This window comes from Triturus cristatus, chromosome 4_1 (assembly GCF_964204655.1).
Source record: "Triturus cristatus chromosome 4_1, aTriCri1.1, whole genome shotgun sequence".
NCBI lineage: Eukaryota > Metazoa > Chordata > Amphibia > Caudata > Salamandridae > Triturus > Triturus cristatus.
In genome coordinates, this window is record NC_140585.1 from 494,738,053 (window position 1) to 494,757,247 (window position 19,195).

At 45.3% G+C, this 19,195-nt stretch overlaps 1 protein-coding gene across 3 annotated transcripts in view; it reads left to right on the forward strand.

Annotated features, from left to right (window-relative positions):
- The first annotated feature begins 391 nt into the window (after nucleotides 1-391).
- PYROXD1 (pyridine nucleotide-disulphide oxidoreductase domain 1) overlaps nucleotides 392-19,195 on the forward strand; it is a 231,172-nt gene continuing 212,368 nt past the window's right edge. For 2 of the 3 annotated variants that reach the window (XM_085652720.1, XM_085652719.1), the window contains exons 1-2: nucleotides 392-572; nucleotides 10,468-10,548. In XM_085652720.1, coding sequence (XP_085508846.1) covers nucleotides 498-572; nucleotides 10,468-10,548 — 156 coding nt within the window. In that variant the 5' untranslated portion in view covers nucleotides 392-497. The remainder of the gene's footprint in view (nucleotides 573-10,467; nucleotides 10,549-19,195) is intronic. The other variant, XM_085652718.1, reaches the window with a different exon arrangement.

Genomic DNA, 19,195 nt, shown 5'->3' on the forward strand with positions numbered 1-19,195 from the left:
TGCTGCAATGAAACAAAGACCGAACATAACAAAGAAACAACAATGCCCAACCAGGTATCAATTAGCACAAAAAATAGTTGAACAAATTTAGAGATACTCTCTTTGTGGGGAGCGATTACAGCAGAGCCGTCAGAGCGCCCATAGGGCAAGAGCTCCGAAGACTACCGAAAAGCGGAGGATACCAGATATCATACCATCCCGTTCTCATTCCGCTCATTACAAAGTGAAAAGCACACTGCTAGCCAAGGGGGCACGCGCCGAAGTAATCTAGCCTCGTATGGATTAGTTCTGCGTACCAAATACTAGTGTTCTTAAGAAACTTGTCCAGCCCCCTGTTTAAAGAGGGCGGAGCTTACCTAGATCTCTGCGCGACGTCAGAGCTTTGAGCCAGAGAGCCAATCGTACGTGAAGACAGTGAAGTCCGGAAATGCAGAGACTAGAATTTCAGAACGCGTGCTCGTTTCTTTAGTTTCTATTTACATCCGTCTACCCCCAACATGGCCGCATTGTGCAATGCTGGGAGATTTCTGGTAATAGGAGGGGGCATCGCTGGTGTTACCTGTGCAGAGCAGGTAAGATCTTCGGGGACTTCAGTACAGAATCTGCAAGTTAAACGCATAGTTAGGAACTGGACAACACATTTATTATGAATATGGGTACTAGCCTTTCAAATCAGCACGATACAAAAAACGTCATACGGTCACTGTGTAGGTCCTAAAGTGAAAGGCAACAGTTACTCATAAATGTTCCATGGCTCGGACTGTTAATTCTCTGTTTTTTTCCTTCAGTATTTTGTAACTTGTGTTCTGGATTTAAACTCTACTTGATAGTTAATCTCTTGAGTATCGCCCATTCAAATTTATTTACGCCTGGTGTTAACAAGACCTTTTGATTATACTAATATTCTATGTATAATATACTTACTGAAGGGACTTTCAGCCCTCTCTCATCATCCTTTGGTCTGTTTTTGTGTCATTCACATTTTGCTCCATCACACTACAGCATACACGAGCGTAGGGCAGGGAGTCCGCCTAATTCAGCCACTGGCAAACTTCACTTTGAGATGCTGCATTTTTTTCTTTAACAATGAAATAGTTGCCAACTGTCCCGTTTTTGCAGTGACAGTCATGGAGACTGTCCCGGGTAATATTGTTGCAGAAACTGTTACTCTTTATTACACACATGTACGCAAACAAGAACTTTTTATCTGCAGCAGTCCTGTGCAGCAAAGTGTCCCGGGATTTTTTTTCTTCCAAATATTGGCAATTATGCAATGAGACATCCACACACAAACTAGTTCAGTGTCAGTGTTTTTTTAATGTAATACTTTTGTGTTTCTTTTGTATTTAGATCTTGATATTATAGCAGGACGCTTTCTACCAGCTCCTCATTTTGTTTTTTATTTTGGCACATTCCAGCTTTATACGTTCCTGCTGCGAACTAATGCTGTTGTAATTCCTTTTAGAGTGACCTTTGTTTACCTCATTACTGCTATTTCACAGTATACCAATTGTGTCCATTTGAAACTTCTCTATAAAGTTATCATCTTTTTAGTATGCTTGCAATGAAGTGCATTTTTAACTGCACTCCTGTATGTCATGCTGGTACATATTTTTATTGAGGACTACAGTTATGCTTGTAAATCAGTATAGTCTTATGTCCTGCCTGCGTGGCCCTCTAGTTTGCTTTCAGTGCTCTTGTATGTCGTGCATATATAGACATTTAGCTATCATTTTACGAATTGAAGCTGTGCGGTTTATTCCAATTATCTATCTATCTATGCCCCTCTATCTTTTCAACCCTGTCTGTAACCGCTTTGACACGGCTGGAAGTCGCCCACGGTGTGGAAGAATTCCACACGTGTGTGTAATGGACGGCCCCCGGCCGTCCTCCGCACACGCCCACTGTGACGTCGGCCTGACGGGGGCCGTCCGACGCATGGAAGAGGGTAATGAAGATTTATACAAACATTATGAAAAAAATATTAGCAACGACAAGTGGCAGGCAGTAAATGGCAGACAATTTGGCTCTTTTAGGTCTGGTGTTATGCAAGAACTTTTGATATTGCTAAACTTTTCTGTATTTCATAGTCTATTGTGTCATTCAAATTTGGCTTCCACCCACTTTAATATGCATCATGGAGCAATTGGTCAGCTCACTTCAGCCATCGTCTGACTTCACTGTGACTTGGGGCATGCTGACCTTTCACAAGGAGCACATCCCCACACAAAGTAGTTCCAGTCGGTGACAGGCACTACTATAAAAACATGTGCTTGCTTGAGACCAAAAAATGATTTTGCCTTCAGTCAAATATTTTTTTTTTAGGTTAATGAGGGTCTGGCAGCTTCCCCAACAATAAAGGTTTGCAAAAACCAAGAGAGAACAAAATAAGAATTGTCAAAGTCAAAAGACTGGCAGCCAATTCCAGACCTGTTAGCTTTGCCAGTGCTTGTTTTCCACTTGCTGTTTGCGTTACTTTTCTTGTACTGCTCTCTTGAAATGTTTAACATTGTTTTTCCGCCCCTTAAAGAAAGTTATGATATTCAGTACGTCAGTCTGTGTTATTTTCATATGACCATTAACCCCTTCGACGCGCTTGACAGAACGGTTCCGTCATGCACGTCGGTTGGGCTGTGCTTATGACGGAACCGTTCCGTCATGGCCCCGCCCGCGCACGGAATCTTCAGCGTGGCGCGGAAATCCGCGCTGAAGGGGTTAATACTGGACAGGGTAATGACCTCAAAGCATAACTCAGTTCTTTTTTCCTTATTATATGCTTACAGTACTTCTTGATTCTTTGACCTACTCACGTCCACTTCTTCAAATGTTTAAAGTGTCGATATGAAAGGGTTTTGTGCGGGAAGTGCACTTTCTCTTACACTTCCTGAGTGAGTAGCGTCGCTATTTTATCTCGGGATCACCTTGTTTCTTCAGTCAGAATGACAAAACAGTTGTGATCCGACGTAAAAACCCTGCTCAATTCTTTTTAGGATGTATGATTTCTTACCTGTCAGCCTCCTGACTAAACAATGCAGGTAAAGTTAAGCGGTTAAGAGGGTAATCTCATTAAGTGAATGGACAAGAAAAAAAGCTGTTCTGATGGATACATCTGCCAGTGGATTCCTCACCTTGTGAATATCCCCTGCGCCAGCAACATTCGGAAACTTTTGTAGCTCTCCACGCTGACGAGGACGATGTCACAGAGGCACTGCTCCGCTCGCGGCTCCGCTGACGTCACTGGATCCATAAGAAGACCTCGTTGGCGTGATGACGTCAGTTCCCTTTTTTCCGCGCTGTCGACGCTAACGGTTTTCTGGGACTCTCCGTAGCTTTGGCTAGTTACTTTGTTTTTCTGCTGTTTCTCTCTTCCTTCTTGCTTCCTGTTGAAGATGTCAACAAAAAAAGTCCAGATTCAAGCCAAGCAGGGAGTGCGGCAAGCATATGTCCATTACGGATCCGCACGAGGACTGTGTCTGGTGCCTGTCATCGGATCACGACGTCGAGGGATGCTCTTGCTGCCGCAAGATGAGTACAAAAGCTTTAAAAGAAAGAGAAGCCAAGTTTTATTGCCAGAATGAAAAAGGAGAAGAGGGGTCGAAGACGATCCAGGTCGAGGTCGGCATCGAAGTCGACGTCGGGACATGCATCGTAGTCCAAGAAGCACAAAAAGAAGAAGAGGCATGGTTCTCGATACCGTTCGGATAGAGAAGCGGCTCCGAGATCGGCTTCGCCTACTCAACGTCATAAGGACTTTGTGTCTCCTTCTCCTGTCTCTATTCCTGCTTCTCCTGACCTCTCCTGTGGCTTCATCGGAGCATTCTCCGGCTCCGGTTGAAGAAGATCCAGCTCCTGATGAGTCTTCGACTCCGCTGGTACCACCGTCGGCACCGATCGGCCTGAGTCCGGTTATGCCTGAGCCATATCTCTCCTTTCCAGGTCCAGGTCAAGATCCTTCGCACTATTTGAATGCGATGTATGGGATCTTCAATAGAGCGATGTACCCCTCTGGAGCACTTTCGGGTCCTATGGGTCCGATGGCTTTAAATCTGGGGGTTCCCCAAGCCTACACTCAGGCTCAATTTATGTCCTTTTTCCCAGCGACTCCATCTTGACATCTCCTGGCGCCGAGGACATTGACGCCGCTTCCATCTGCTCAGGCTCGACCTAGTTCGACTCCGGCTCCGTGTTCGACACCGGCGACGTCTGAGTCGGTTACCGCGCCACCAACGCCGTTTGTGAGGATTAGATCCAGGCGAGAAGCTCAAAGAGTCTTGGAAGAACAAAGGAACCAGGTTGAGGAGATGGAAGAGGGTGAGCTCATGGAGTCTGATGATTTGTTTTAGGAGTTGAAGGAAGCTACTGGCTTGAATTTGTCACCAGAGTGGGAGATTACCCCTCCAGCTGATACTCCCTCTAAAGATGTGGCACTCTACCACATGGTTATTAGAAAAGCAGCGGAGCTTTTGGATCTACAGCTACCAACTGCTGAGTTCAAGCCAAACATCCTCTGGGAGGTTTTACATTCTCCCTCCACTGTGTCAGAACCCTTACTTCCATTTAATGACGCCATCATTGAACCGGTCATGGAGGTATGGCGTAAGCCCTTTTCAGCTCCTGCGGTCTCTAAAACTGTGGCTAGAAGATCCAGGGCTGCTCCAGGGGACCCAGACTTTCTTACTTCCCATCCTTCTCCGGAGAGTCTGGTGGTTCAGGCTGCTTGTTGTAAGAGGTCTTCAGGTGCCTTTCCTCAGGTCCCTAGTGACAGGGATGCTAAAACACTTGACCAATCAGCCAAGAAAGTCTTCTCCTCTGCCAGTATGGCCTTAAAATCGACAAATGCCACCTGTCTTTCGGGTCGTTATATCCATGCTCTCATGGATTCCGCTAAACAACTGGCCCCTAAGTTGTCTGAGGAGGACAGACAGAACTTTAATGAGGTGCTTTTGGATACTCAGGCAGCAGCACATCAGGTTATCCAGAGTGGCCTGGATACCGCGGACTCGATCGCCAGAATTATGGGTTCTTCTGTTGCCACAAGGTGGAGTGCATGGCTGAAGTCATCTGAGTTCTCCCCTGATGTGCAGGCAACGCTTCTGGACTTGCCTTTTGATGGTTCTGGGCTTTTTGGTAAAAAGGCTGATGCTGCACTAGAGATATTTAAATAAAGAAAAGCCACTGCCAAATCTCTGGGTCTGCAGTCACAACCTAGGGGCTCCTTCAGGAGGTACAGAGGCTTTGTAAGGTCGTTGTTTCGGACCTACAGACAGCCCCAGCAGCAACAACAACAACAGCAACAGAACACCCTGTATAAAAGCTACAGGGGCAGAATCAGAGGTCGTGCTCGAGGTCGGAAGCTCTCCTCCTCCTCTTCCTCTTCCTCCGTCCCTCCAACCACTGCAAAGCAGCCCTAGATCCACCATTATGGATCATGCTGGTCCTGTGGGGGGGCCCGCTTACCCATTTTCAACAAGATTGGGAATCTGTTACTACAGACCTTTGGGTTCTAGATCTTGTAGAAAATGGGTACGCCCTTCCCTTTCGGGAATTTCCTCCAAATTACCCTCCTTGCCAAGGTGCTTGCTCGGACGACCATCTTCTCCTGCAGGAGGAGGTCCTAACGTTAATAAAAAAAGGTGCGATAGAGGTGGTTCCAGAGCAGGAAAGGTGTCAGGGGTGCTACGGTATTTCCTGATTCCCAAAAAGGATGGCAGGCTGCGTCCAATACTGGACCTCAGGATCTTGAATCTTTTTCTGAAGCAAGAGAAGTTCAAGATACTCACCCTTGTGCAGGTTCTTCAAGCGCTGCAACAGGAGGACTGGATGGTGTCGATCGACTTGCAGGATGCGTATTTCCACATCCCCATCCTGAAGTCGCACAGGAAGTATCTCCGGTTTACGGTAGGGTCGCAACATTATCAGTTTGCGGTCCTTCCATTTGGTCTTACTACTGCACCTCAAGTCTTAACCAAGGTGATTGCAGTGGAGGCAGCCCATTTCAGAAGGTCGGGGATTCCAGTTTTCCCCTATCTGGACGACTGGCTGATCAAAGCGGAGTCGCCAGAGAAGGTGCTTCATAATCTGCAGGGTACAACTCCGCTGTTGTACAAATTGGGTTTCTCGATAAACGTGCCCAAATCTCACCTGGTGCCCTCTCAGCGCAACCTGTTCATAGGGGCGGTACTGGATACTACTGTGTGTCGAGCATTCCCACCTCCTCAAAGGATTCTCGACCCTTTGGTAGCTTGGCACGAGCAGTCAGGCTTATCTTAGAGGCAGTGTGAAAAGCATTTGCACACAACCAACAGTAACACAGTGTAAGCACTACAAAAGGACACCACACCTGTTTAGAATAATATCCAATATTTTTATATACTTAAGGCGTGACCAAAAACGATAAAAATCCACAATACAGTACTTAGAAATCTTCAGTTATCAAAATATGCTTGCAAAACAGTTCCTTGATGTCGATAGCTCAGTCCGGGGCTATCACGGTGTCGTGAACAAACAAATCCAAACATTTCTGGCTGACAGCGCCGTCGCGGTCCAGCTACGGTGTCACGAAGACCTGCAAAACAGTACCTTTAGAAATGCAGGGCGTCGGCGACCTCTCATTAAGCTTCCGAAAGCACAGCGTCCACACGTGTCGGTTCCGGAGGTCGGTGCAGGAGACGCCGGGCCCTTCAAGTCACACGTGTTGCGGATCAAACTCCTCTCTGTTGAAGTCAGGAGCGCTGGCGTCGGCAGGCATCGGGTGCTGCGGTGCGAAGTGCAGCGGTGCGGCGTGCTGTGCGAGCAGCGGCTCGGTGGCGGTGTCAGATGATGTCTTCGGTGAGACCAGGGTCGCAGTGCGAAGTGAATGCAGTGCTCGTCGCGGTGCTGGCAGGTTGCGGTGCAAGCAGCGGCGGCGTTGCTGAAGCACTGTCGACTGACGAACTGGAGTCGATAGCACTGGCGTCAGTAGGCCAAGTCTGCGGTGCAGGATGAGGGCAGTGCGTCGTGTAACTTTACGAGCGGTGCCCTCGGACCACAGTGCAAGCAGCGGTGTCTATTTCGCGTGGAGCGTCGTCATCGGGGAGGCCAAGGCGTTGTCGCGAGGCGGTGAGGAGTGTGGTGCCCACAGGTCGCAGTGTGAGCAGCAGCTCGGTGCTGGCATCAACAGGCGTCGTCGATGAGACCAAGGTCGCGTTAGGCAGTGCCCTCTGCGGTGCCTTCAGGACACGGAGCCAGCAGTGGTGTCATAGACGTCACCTAGTTGCTTTTCCTTCTGTTGAAGCACAAAACACACAGTCCCCAGTGCTGAGGGCAGAAGAACTTGAAGTCTTTGCTGTTCCTGAGACTTCTTGAACGGGGGCAAGCTCTACCTCAAGCCCTTGGAGAAACTCACAAAAGTAGATTGCAGAAAGTACAGTCCTTTCACTGCCCAAGATAGAAGCAGCCACTGCAGGCCAACACAGCAAAGCACACAGCAAAGTGGTAGTTCCTCCTCACAGCTTCTCCAGCTCTTCTTCTTGGCAGTCTTCTTGGTCCAAAAGAGTTCCAAAGTTCAGGGGTTTGGTCTCCACTTTTTATAGCCCAAAATCCTTTGTCCTCTCAAGCAGAGAGTGTCTGTGCCCAGCCAGAACCAGTTCTGTCCTCTCTGGTGTAGCTTCCCAGCAGGAGGCGGAGACAGCATTGTCAAAGGCAGACCGGGCCTATTCAGGTGCAATGGAAATCTCCTCCCACCACTCCAAATGCAGACCGGGCCTATTCAGGCGCTAGTGACAACTCCTCCCACTACTCTGAATGCAGCCCAGGTCTATTCAGCCCATCCCTGACCCATCTAGACTATCCGGAGCCACTCCTGCTCCCCAGCCCCTGTCATCCAAAACCCGGACAGTCAATCCACAAATCCAGCAGAGGCCTGCTGGCTGGCTGAGCAATAAAATACCTTCTTTCTAAAAGTGGTATTTTCAAACCCAGAATGTAGAAATCACCTTCTCTAAAAGATGCATCTTTAGATTCTGAGTTCAGGCATACTAAACTTTTATTTTCCTACCTAGTTCCTAGGGTCAGTTATGTTTATAAGATGTTATAAACAAACTCCCCATTCTGTCCTATGGGGAACAGGTAGCCTTGCAATAGTAAAAAATGAAATTGGCAGTAATTCACTATCCGGGCATGCCACACACACCAGGGCATGTCCTACCTTCCGCATACACTGCACCCTGCCCACAGGGGTACCTTGGGCCTACCTTAGGGGTGACTCTCATGTAAGAAAAGGGAAGGTTAGGGCCTGACAAATTGACAGGGCAGTTACAAACTGCACGCAGACTCTGCAGTGGCAGGTCTGAGTTAACTTTGCCGGGCTTCTCATGTGGGTGGCACAATCAGTGCTGCAGACCCACTAGTAACATTCGATCTACAGGTCCCGGAACACTCAGTGCACTTTACTAGGGACTGTCCAGTAAATCAAATATGCCAATTATGGAAACACCAATCCATAACACAATTTACACAGAGAACATATGCACTGATCAGCGGTGGTAAAGTGCCCAGAGTCCTAAAGCATCAACAGCAGGTCATGAAAAAATAGGAGGAAGAAGCAAACAGTTTTAGGATAACCCTGCAGAAAGGGCCATTTCCCACACCCCCAAAAACATGTAATGTATGTGTGAGCTACATGGCACTTTTCAAAATTTAGAAAATGTTTGGTACCTGTGCTAAGGAAATCGCAAATTGCGGTTACCTATATTTAGTCACAATTTTAGGTAATCACTGTTTTTGCGATTACCTAAAATTGCGAGTAACAAGCCTTTCATACATCTTGAAAGGCTATTTTGCATTCACAAACGGACGGAAACCGATTTGCACTGTTTGCAAACGCAAACGTTTTGATACATGTGGTTCAATGTCTCTTATTTATTTATTTATTTGTTATTTGCCGCACGCTGTAATAATACTGTAGCTTCAAAGCACTTAACATGTCTACATACCACTAACATTTAATGCTTTAAAGAGACTTATGAAAAAGGCAATTTCTTATTTTTGCAACATGATCATTATCAGGAGAGACAAAGTAGTATAATGCAGATGGTGTAGGGACTCTCTGGGGTAATAAGTTTATACAAGCGGTAATGTGTTCATTTAACTTGTTTCTCTTTTTAAGCAAATATGTAATGCAACTGGTGCTTATGTAAAGCACTCCGATACCTGATACCTTCGGGTCAAGTTTGTGCTATATAAAACTCTGAAGCAAAAAATAAAATGAAAAAAAGCCAATATTTCTTTAAATGGATATAATGAAGTGATGAAATGTACACACGGATGTTGCTCTGATTTAAAAAACACACACACGTTTAAAATTATCCATAGTGGTTTACCAGTTACCCAGTTCAATAGTGCCATTCTGCATATCATTGAAGTGTACATCAAAAGGGCAAGAGAGAAGACAGTTTAACTAGGAGATCATATACTTAACCCAACAGACACTGCTGTCAGATAAATTGTCACGTCTTTGGTTTTGTCCTTTAGCCTGAAAAGTGTCACAGTAGATTGTTAAAAAGAAAGATTGGGTGATCCTCATCAAAATTACTTAAAATTTTAAATCGCTTTCCATCCCTGGCCACAAGATATCCTTTTTTGCTAAAAGTTGGGAATTGAGAGGCAAAACATATCTTTAAATTATGTTTTCACGAGCCTTCGAATTATTTTTTCACACAGCAGCAGCACCACCCCGTCCTGACACTCGGTTCAGGACGGGAGGATGAAAAACAGAATGCTAATAAATTACCGTTTTATTTTTCATCTTTGGGGTTAATTTAAGTGGTGCGACGCTCCTCCACTTCAACGTAGCTGCCGACCTTGTTTTCACTACCCTTTGAAAGCCTCAACCCCAAAATAAAAATATCAGATCGCACTCTCCAAATTTTGGCTTTTTACACTACGGCCAATTTAGAGGGTTTTTTTGCAAATCGTGAAATCCTGGGCTGTCAAAATTAATTTGCCTCCTCAGCATCAACATATTGTGAAGAGCTATTGCTTACCGTTTGGCATCGAGCTCATGCCTGTCCATAGTTACCTAGTTGTCAGGTCCAACATTTTCCCTGTTCAGCTTGTCTTTACCGCCTCCTCATATCATTCAACTTACAGCAAAGTCTACATCTTATGATATTGCTAACAGAGCAAGAAGTCTATATTTTGATATAGAAACGAACCTGCAAATATGTTAATCTGCTTAATTGCAGATATACTGGCACATCGAAAAGATCAGTAGATGTGAGGAAGAGGCACTCTCTTATCAAGTACTGATTGAAATCTGACTGACGCTTCCACAGGTCTAATGGTCTACCAGAGGTGAACAACAGATGATCTATTTGTATGTCTTCAAAGTTCTATATCAGCCATCCTACCTCTGATTATGTGAGTAGATTTATGTATCCCTCATATATAAATTCACCCATTAATCATGTTCTCTGTTTTTTTTTCAAGATTGCGTTGCAGTTTCCATCAGATGATGTGATTTTGGTAACACCATCTCCACTTATTAAAGCAGTAACACACTTCAAACAAGTAAGATATAATCTTTTTCACAACTGATCAATCTCAGAAAGTGGTTTCAAGTTTTATGATGTGCATTTGCAATATCTTGATTTGCCATAGCCCTTAAAGCGGTTTTGTTGTCCCAGACCTGCCTTCATTGCGTTCCCTTACTAATTTGCAGAGCTGTACATTATGTATTCTTAACTGGGTTTTCACGAATGTAACACTTCCATATTTTTTCATTTTCGTACAACACAGTGTTTTCTAAATTCTCAATTCATTTTTAGGTCGAGCCTTGGCAGCGTGCATGCACTGTCTACAAGACCTGCTGTAATCACTATACCGAGAGAACTTCAAACCGCCGCTTACCATTGGTTGACTCCTGCGTCAGGATTCTTTGATGGCTCCTTATTAGTTGTCACTCCTAATTCATCACTTCCGTTTTGTACTCGGGAGAACTTTCGAACTACAGTTCCCTTACGCTGTAGCTATTTGATTGTTCCTTTGAGGTGAGTTTAGAAAGGCCGTCGGGGGAGGGAGGGGGTTGGACAAGGCAGCGTTCCCAGCAGCTTTGCTGGGGACGCTGCCTTGTCCAGCCTCCTCCCCTCCCACCGCCTTTCCAAACTCACCCCATATCATTTAATTAAATTTTTACCAGTGCGCCATGCCACAATCTAACTTTTATAAACGCGGCACGCGCCTTGCTGTATAATCCAGCACGGAGAGTGTGCAGTCAGTGCGGGCGCACTGAACAATAGGGCTACCATGCATGTCTATGTATTGTGTTCCCAGGTAGAGGTAGCCATATCAGTATTCATTTCCTCCACTCGTGCTTTCGTCCGCTGCATTTGAATGTGTCCATGCCAGATAATAATGGTTGTAGTCTTCGTATTTTTCCCCTTCACCAAAGACATATTGTTTAGGAAGTCCTCTGCACCAGATCTTATGCCACTGGAGCGTTCTAAATAGCCTGCTTGCCTGGTCTAGAGGGGCGTCCCTGTGCTGCTGCCTGCCCTGCCGATTGCCTCCTAGATGGGGGCTGTGGGAGGTTGAATTATTATTGGGGATGTTGCCTCTTAGTGCTGACAATGATCAGTCCCACACTTCTGTTTGGTACGCCTCCCCAGTGCTGTTATTGCGTCCAGGTACTCGTGGCCCCAGAGCCTGCATCCTCCCTGCAAAAGGCTGGGGTATCACAGAACGCGGAACTCCTCCCACCTCGCACCACTTTGGATGGTATTTCCATGTCTCGGGGGCATTCCGCTTTCCACTCCAACCCCGCTGCTCCTCTCCCAGCAGCTCAGGCACCAGCATCCTCGTTGCTGTTTACCGGTCTCAATTGAGGCAGGTCGCCCTGTAAGATAAATGGTAATGCATGCTGTGTGGCCCTCTGTGGTAGGCAAAACATTGATGGTTGCAGTTTTATTTTTCTTTGTCACATGCATGTTCATAGGGTCACATGTACATTTTATGTGGGGCATTATGCATTTTGCTTTTTTCTGTTTTATTTGTGTTCTGCTTCTGTACCTGGTGGCTTTCTCAAATTTAATTTCCTCCCATTCATTTACACAAACGCAGCATTTAAACGTTGTGGAGTGAAACAGTTGTATCACATAACTGCTTAATACTGTCGTTAATATGTGGATGGACATTCTGAGTTCAATATGTTTTTTTCAGTATTAAATGTTACGCACAGTGTGATCTCATACAGCAGCTGGACTTAAATGCTACAAAAGTGCACTTGCAAGGTGCAGCTCCTTCCAAGCTGTCGCCGATGTCCCTACTCCGGCTACTCTGTCCCTGCCGTGGCAGAGTTCAAACACTTTTCTGCCAGCTGAGAGTGCGCTTGGAAAGAACCCACAGTAGTAAAATTTCCTCCACTAATGGCATTCAAAAGTGGCCAAGGAGATTCACTTCAGAAAAGCAGACTCAAGCGACTCAGGCTGACACCTGTTGCAATTATTTCTGTGCAGGTTTCTGGATTGTACTGAGTGATTTAGCACGGCAGCAAATCGCTCCAATGCCTTCAGTTCATGTCCATGCTATAGAACATTGCAAAATAATTAGGCATAATTAATAAAACCCTCAACAATTCTGCAGCACCTCCTTTCTGCAATCTTCGGGTACAATCGAAAAACTGCCAACCTGAGTAGCTGGGAAACTTCCTAAGGATGTACTATTTAGCACAACACTAGAGGCCTGAGGGTGCTTTGCTTTGCAAGTGGACCCTCAACGATGGTCTCCTCTACCCCCTCCTATGTAGTGACATCCTGAATCAAAAGAGTTATAGGTTTTACGTCATTTCCTCTGCGCTTCTAGGGGCAGGCTCTAAAACCAGAGCCAACTCACCTCTCACTTCCTGCAGCAGCTCCAGAGAGCAAACAAAAATGTCCCAGACATTGTGGTGCTACCTGTGATCCCAGAGCCCCAGGTAGTAAGAAGACATGGACTGTGCCTCCTCCTGTCAGAATTCTTTCTATGCACTTTGCTGCAGCAACTTATTATTCCAGTTGCATGCTGGCAAAGCCTTGCCCCGTAGTTCTGGGGTTCATATGGAAGTTGTTGCTGTGTACCTAAGCAGGAAGGAAAGATATGCCTGGGTCTGTTTTTAAATTTCTAAAAATCTATTTATTGCTTATACTGCGTGCCCCTCCAAGGCAGGCAAAACATTGCAGGTTGCTGTTTTATTTTAATTCCATGTATTTCTGCTTCTGTGCACCTGCATACTAGTGCCTAGCCTGCTTTGAATAAATAATACTTTGTTTATTCTTTGTCATGTACAGGTTCTTAGGCATTATGCATTTAGCTTTTTTCTGTTTTATTGGAGTTCTGCTTCTGTACCTGGTGATTTTGATCACATTTCTTTTCCTCCCATTTATTTCAATGTTTTGCGATTTATTTATCTCAAGCAAAACTAAACTGCAAGTCCCGCAATACAAAGTTTCTAACAACAAGACTTAGCGATCTACTTACTTATGAGATATTTCAGCATAGGTGTTTAACAATTGTTTTCAATGCCCTTTAATATAGAAGGAGTAAATTAATAGATACAAAAGTTATTACAGCTGTATACCGGTCAGGTCAGCAGGTGCCCAGTAGAGGATTGTAATGATATAGCTGATTGAAGACTGCAGCTGAACGTGATTTATTTGTGTATTAGCGTTATGTTAAATAGTACCAACATTCAACATTTTGGCTACTTCAGGGCACGTGGATATTCTGCACTTATACATAAACAATAGCAGGGTATAGCGAGTCAGCTGTTAATACAACTCGTGTCATGAAGGAGCCTTTCTTCCAGTTCTAGCTACTCTACCAAACAGCACTTCGCAGTCAGGAAATTATACGCCCTTGCTGTGTTATGTTATGTTATGTTAGTTACATTTTAATGCGCACAGCTGCTCCAGCGAAGGAGCGTCCTGGCGCTGTGCTGTGGATGGATGGTTACCGCAAACAAATGCAATTGTTTAATCTGCATATTAACAAAATGCTTTAAAGCCAATAATGGTTTAATTGATGGACTACCTTGAACCTTCTCATTTAAAAAAATGCATTCTATATGAGAGGTAATGTAATGGGGCTACCAGCTCAGTTCTGCAGCGCATGCTTTTAATGAACACTTATAAAAAAACAAAATGCCTGCTCTAGGTGCAGTTTGATTCCTTCTTTACACACCGCATGCATCCCATCAACAACACAAAGTTCCACATCATCCCACAAACCAGCACACCCCTCCACTACATACCACGCCACAACACAACATGCCAATCCACATAATTACACTCCATGGCACACAACCCCACTCTTCATAATTTTAGTACAACCAATACCACATAATTACTATCCACATAATTCCACTTCACAATTGTACTCTACACCACACAATTCCACAGCTAACAATTTCAGTCCAATCCACCTATTTCCACTGCACAACACATACATCCACTCTATAAACATAAGTAAAATACATTGTCATTTACAACGTCAATAGCTCTAACTTTCACAATTGCGAGACCTTTTGCATTGCAAATGCTTGTTGTATATTGTAAACAGTTTTATTTATTTTAGACTTGGAAGATGTGGCTCTCAGTTACACTTAAATTCAACTTGTTTTTGCTATAACTGTGGTGCAAAAGCTGCATGGCACATACAGCTCACACAGGTCAGTTGGCGCGTTTAAAAGAACAACAAAGTTTTAAGTTTGTATAGCTAAGCCGAAGCACCGACTGAGTGAATTGATATTCACTTTTTAATATTTTAACATACTTTTCCAAGGGAAGTGAAACATAACTTGTACTGCATGACACACTAAAATGGACATTTTGTAACATAATTGATTTGGGGCTTTGGGCACTGTGCTAGAAAGGCACGCTATTCTTGCTTATGTTGTATAATTCGATGTCAAGACCGGAGGCTCCGATTATGCTTCAATTACTGTACTGTAAAGTTTTCAGCAGACCATCACATTCGAATAAACCGAAACTGCATTACCCATGTACCCCAATACATCACATGCTGAAGGAAGTGACACGATTAGGGTCACTCGCGACCACCTCTCAGCCTTCCAAACAAATAAAGAGTCGGTCAGACAGTAGAGAATACAAACCAATATATATGTATTCCGATACACTCGAGCGGAGCCCAGTCTGCCCAGTCTCTTAAGATTGCTCCAGAGGGACTGACAGCAAACATGGAGATACATTATTTACAATTCAGAACCAATGAAGGAACGCCCATAATGGAATTTTCCAGGCAGATTCAGCTAAACAAAGAAGTACAGAAGGATAGGTTTCGATTCAGAGGCCAGGCACAAACTATCTCCTACCCAAGGTCACTCTGTCCTTGCCTGCCACTAGACTAGTGGGAGAAGGCCTCTATCTAGTGGGAAAGGTATGCGCTAATAAGTGCATTCATTTGCATTGCAAGGTCCAACCTTGGAGAAAGAAACTTACCACAGGCCGTTTCTCAGAAGAAAATAAGGATTAGTTTCAATCATGGTTCAAAATGGCAGCCAAACATAAAAGGGTGATGCGAGTGCTTACTTACATAGAATAATACACAGATAAAATAACGAAAACATTTTAATTCCAACAATGCCCCAATCACTATAAGGCAACCCATATAAGTACCCATGACTCCATTTTGTGTCCTCTGTCTTTGCTGCTTTGCAAAGCGAACACAAGGAGATGATGGACGGAGCTCTGAAACTTTTCAGACACTCACCCCCAGTCACAGATCTGGGTTGAATCCATCATCGTTCTTTAGCTCACTTCGCCACCTCAGTTCAGACCCAGCTATGTGCAAATCAGTCTTGACCCTGTGCCTCATGGGAACAGTCCAGCCCAATCTGCCAAGCTAGGTCCTCCCTGAACCGTAAACAAGCATCCTGGGACCGGTTTCAGAGTAACACCCACATCAGCCAGGCTAGCTTGAATCTAGTGTCAAAGTGAGCAAGGGACCCACGTCTGGGCATACCCTGCCAACTTAAGGCGAACAAAGCAAACAGAAGGAGAGGATGGACGGAGAGCTGAAACTTTTCAGACACACGCCCCCAGACTCGGATCTGGGTTGAATCCATTATTGTTCGCAGCCAGTTTAGTACATTCATACAATTTTTAATACATAGATATAACCTTATTGTTGTGGTATTTACATTGCTGATGTTGCCTGGTGCCACGCTGTTTTGTAGTGGCTTGCGGCTTGTTGAGCATTCACCGATATGGTGCCTTGCTTTGTTTCCACTTGCAGAATTTGCCGGCCGTGGTGTACTGATCGTGTTTGTTGCGATTCGTACAGTTTTTTCCTCTGGCCATATTTTGAGCACACTGTGGCATGATTCCTTTTTGTTGTTGGTCGGCTGTCCCTGATGCCTACTTTAACTCCGTGGAGCAGGAAGCCTACTGCAACTGTCTGTGTGATGGGCATAGTCCTTCTATTTACATACTCGGCCACGCTTCAAATGTTCTTGTGCAAGTCTTTCCCCGCGACGCTCGTAAAAGCCAACAGCGTTCGCTATCATCATGCCAGTAGCGATTACTGAGTCTACTTGTGTGGTGGCGCTGTATTGCTTCCCTTATGTAGTGTAAGCTAAAAATAGCGCAGGATTGTTTATAATTGATGCAGGCTTGGCGTAGAGCTTTTTCCAGGTGGCTCCCTCCACATTTTAAATTGAATTTTAATTCATAATTTTTCATTTTAAATTGAAAAGTTTAATTGACTGTATTTGCCTGGCTGAGGCCACACTCCCCCTTTCTCTCTTGAATTACCAATAGCCTCAGAAGTATATCAAGAGAATGGCACAGTGAAACCCTATCAGGAGGTTTACCCTGACGATAGGGCTGAGCAGTTGGAATTGGACTTGGTGCACATTGTTGACTGCAGGGTGCAGCAAACAGTTAATAAGGTCCTAGTCCGGGCCTTGCGTCCCTTTACTCATCATTTACATGACTATGTGCGGCAACAGGGCTGGCAGCTCTAGGCCCCTTCAACAGGAAGCTACGCCACCCCTACAAAACTTGGCAAGGCCAAAGCAAAGACCCAGATGGAAGTGCATGCAGAAGCATTTGAGAAACTGCAACTCAAATAGACACTTCATTCACATCATCTCCTTCATTCACATCAACTCCTTGATAGCATCCTTTGGGATAGCATCCTTTGTGATTTAAGTTACGTCATACGCAGCCGATACCCAAATTTATCCTATCCCTGGACAACAACTCCACAGACGCTGAACTTAACTTTAAACGTTGCCTATCTGAATTCATCCAGGGGATGAAGGACAACCACCTCAGATGCAACACTGACAAAACCGAGATCCTACCCATAGGCAAAGATGTTTCATTCCGGCCTTGTGAGTGGTAGCCAGAAGGGACGACACGTCTGCCTGATATGGTGAAGGTAGCCAAAGATTTAGGAGTACAGTTCGATACTGCTTTTTCCTTCCATCCACACGCTATGGCAGTAGCAGGTACCTGCTTTAGCCTCATCAAATCTCTGGAAAAAATCTTTGATTTAATTCCCCTCACCGCAAGGAAATCAGTGGCAGGGTCCCTGATTCTCTCGCGCCTGGACTACTGCAACAGCCTTCTGGCTGGAGCCAACAAATTAACACTAAAAACACTCTAAGTGGTCCAACACGCTGTGGCGCGTTTAGTACTCTCCCATGAAGGTCCTTGGCATCGGCAGCCTTGAAAGCCCTTCATTGGCTCCCACTGCATAAGAGAATACTTTAAAAAAAATCCTCCTAATCACCTTTAGAGCCATGCTTAAATTGGGACCAAAATACCTTTCAGCGAGGTTCACTCCTTACATCACAACCAGGAGACCTTAGGTCCTCGTCGGCCAACCTTCTTAAACCACCTATTTTCAGATGTAAAATAAAAGGAGGAAAAACAGTGGCCGTCTTGGGAACCAATGCCTGGAACCTGTTGCCAACTCATCTAAGATTGCTAAAAACAGAAACCCAATTTAGAAAGGCACTGAAAACCTGGATATTCAGCTCCTCGGACGAATCCTGTCTTTCACTCATTTAGGATTCCACGGGCCCCCTCTCACCCCCAACCAGTGCCAGGATGCTCCTTTCGGAGTGTCAGTCAGCGCTTTATAAATACCTCATTACATTACACTGAACATGACCATAGTGCCTCCCTTCAGGGAGAGACCTCCCATAAGTTCTCAAACTCTGCGCCTTTCCATTTGGAGGACAGTGAGGGGTATGATGCACCTGGGCTTAGCAAAAAAAACGCCTGTCTCAGTCCAAGAACCCTTCGGTACTTACCTTTGAACCCACACAAATAACACACCCCAGGGCTTTAAATGGGATTCCTCTGGAGGTTGCAGAGTATATCCAATCGCACCTTCGTCAGGACTTCGATAAGGAGGTTCATGCTCGTCAACCAAGTCTGGTAAGTAAGGTCACAGATACCCTGGAGGTGGACCCTACCATGGTCACCTTTGCAATGAATAATTGCCAGGACAAGCTCCTGGACATGCCTGGTCCATTGACAAAGATACTCTTGTTAGCTTTCCGTGCTAAGGAATCTAACTGCCCAGTGGATCTGGATGTCTTAGTGAGTTGGGCGCAAAAGGCCATTTGCTAACTGGGAAACACCAACTTTGCTATCTTCATGGAATGTCCGAGATCTATTCTCGGGTGAATAGACACCAAGCTTAACGATTTGGCCACCTTTAAAGCTAGCCCAGTCGCCGAGGTACTGTTGTTTGGGGGTCCATTTGTTAAAGAACTCGCAAGATTCTGCTTCACTTACTCCACACTGGTCAAGGCCCAAATGACACTTAGTGTTTCGAAGTAGTCTTTTTGGAAGGGCCGGGCACTTCAGAGGGCACGCATCAGGCCAGGGTTCCTATCAAGGATACAACCCCTGAGGCAGGGGTGGATGTCATGGAGAGCAAGTAGCACCCACCTTCTTTCCCACCCTCCCCGAAAAGGCCATCCACGATTCCACCACGGCAATTGCAGAGGGACACAAGGAAAATTGTCCTGTTTTCAGAGGTAACCTCATATGCAGAAAACCATTTATCAATATTGGCTCCCTCCACATCATTTTGCACCAGTTTCTGTGGTATGCGGACACTGACCTCTCCACTGGACACTGCTGGTATGCTGCTACCACTATTGCTGGACTCCACTTGGTTAGCTTTTAGGTCCAGCTCTCAG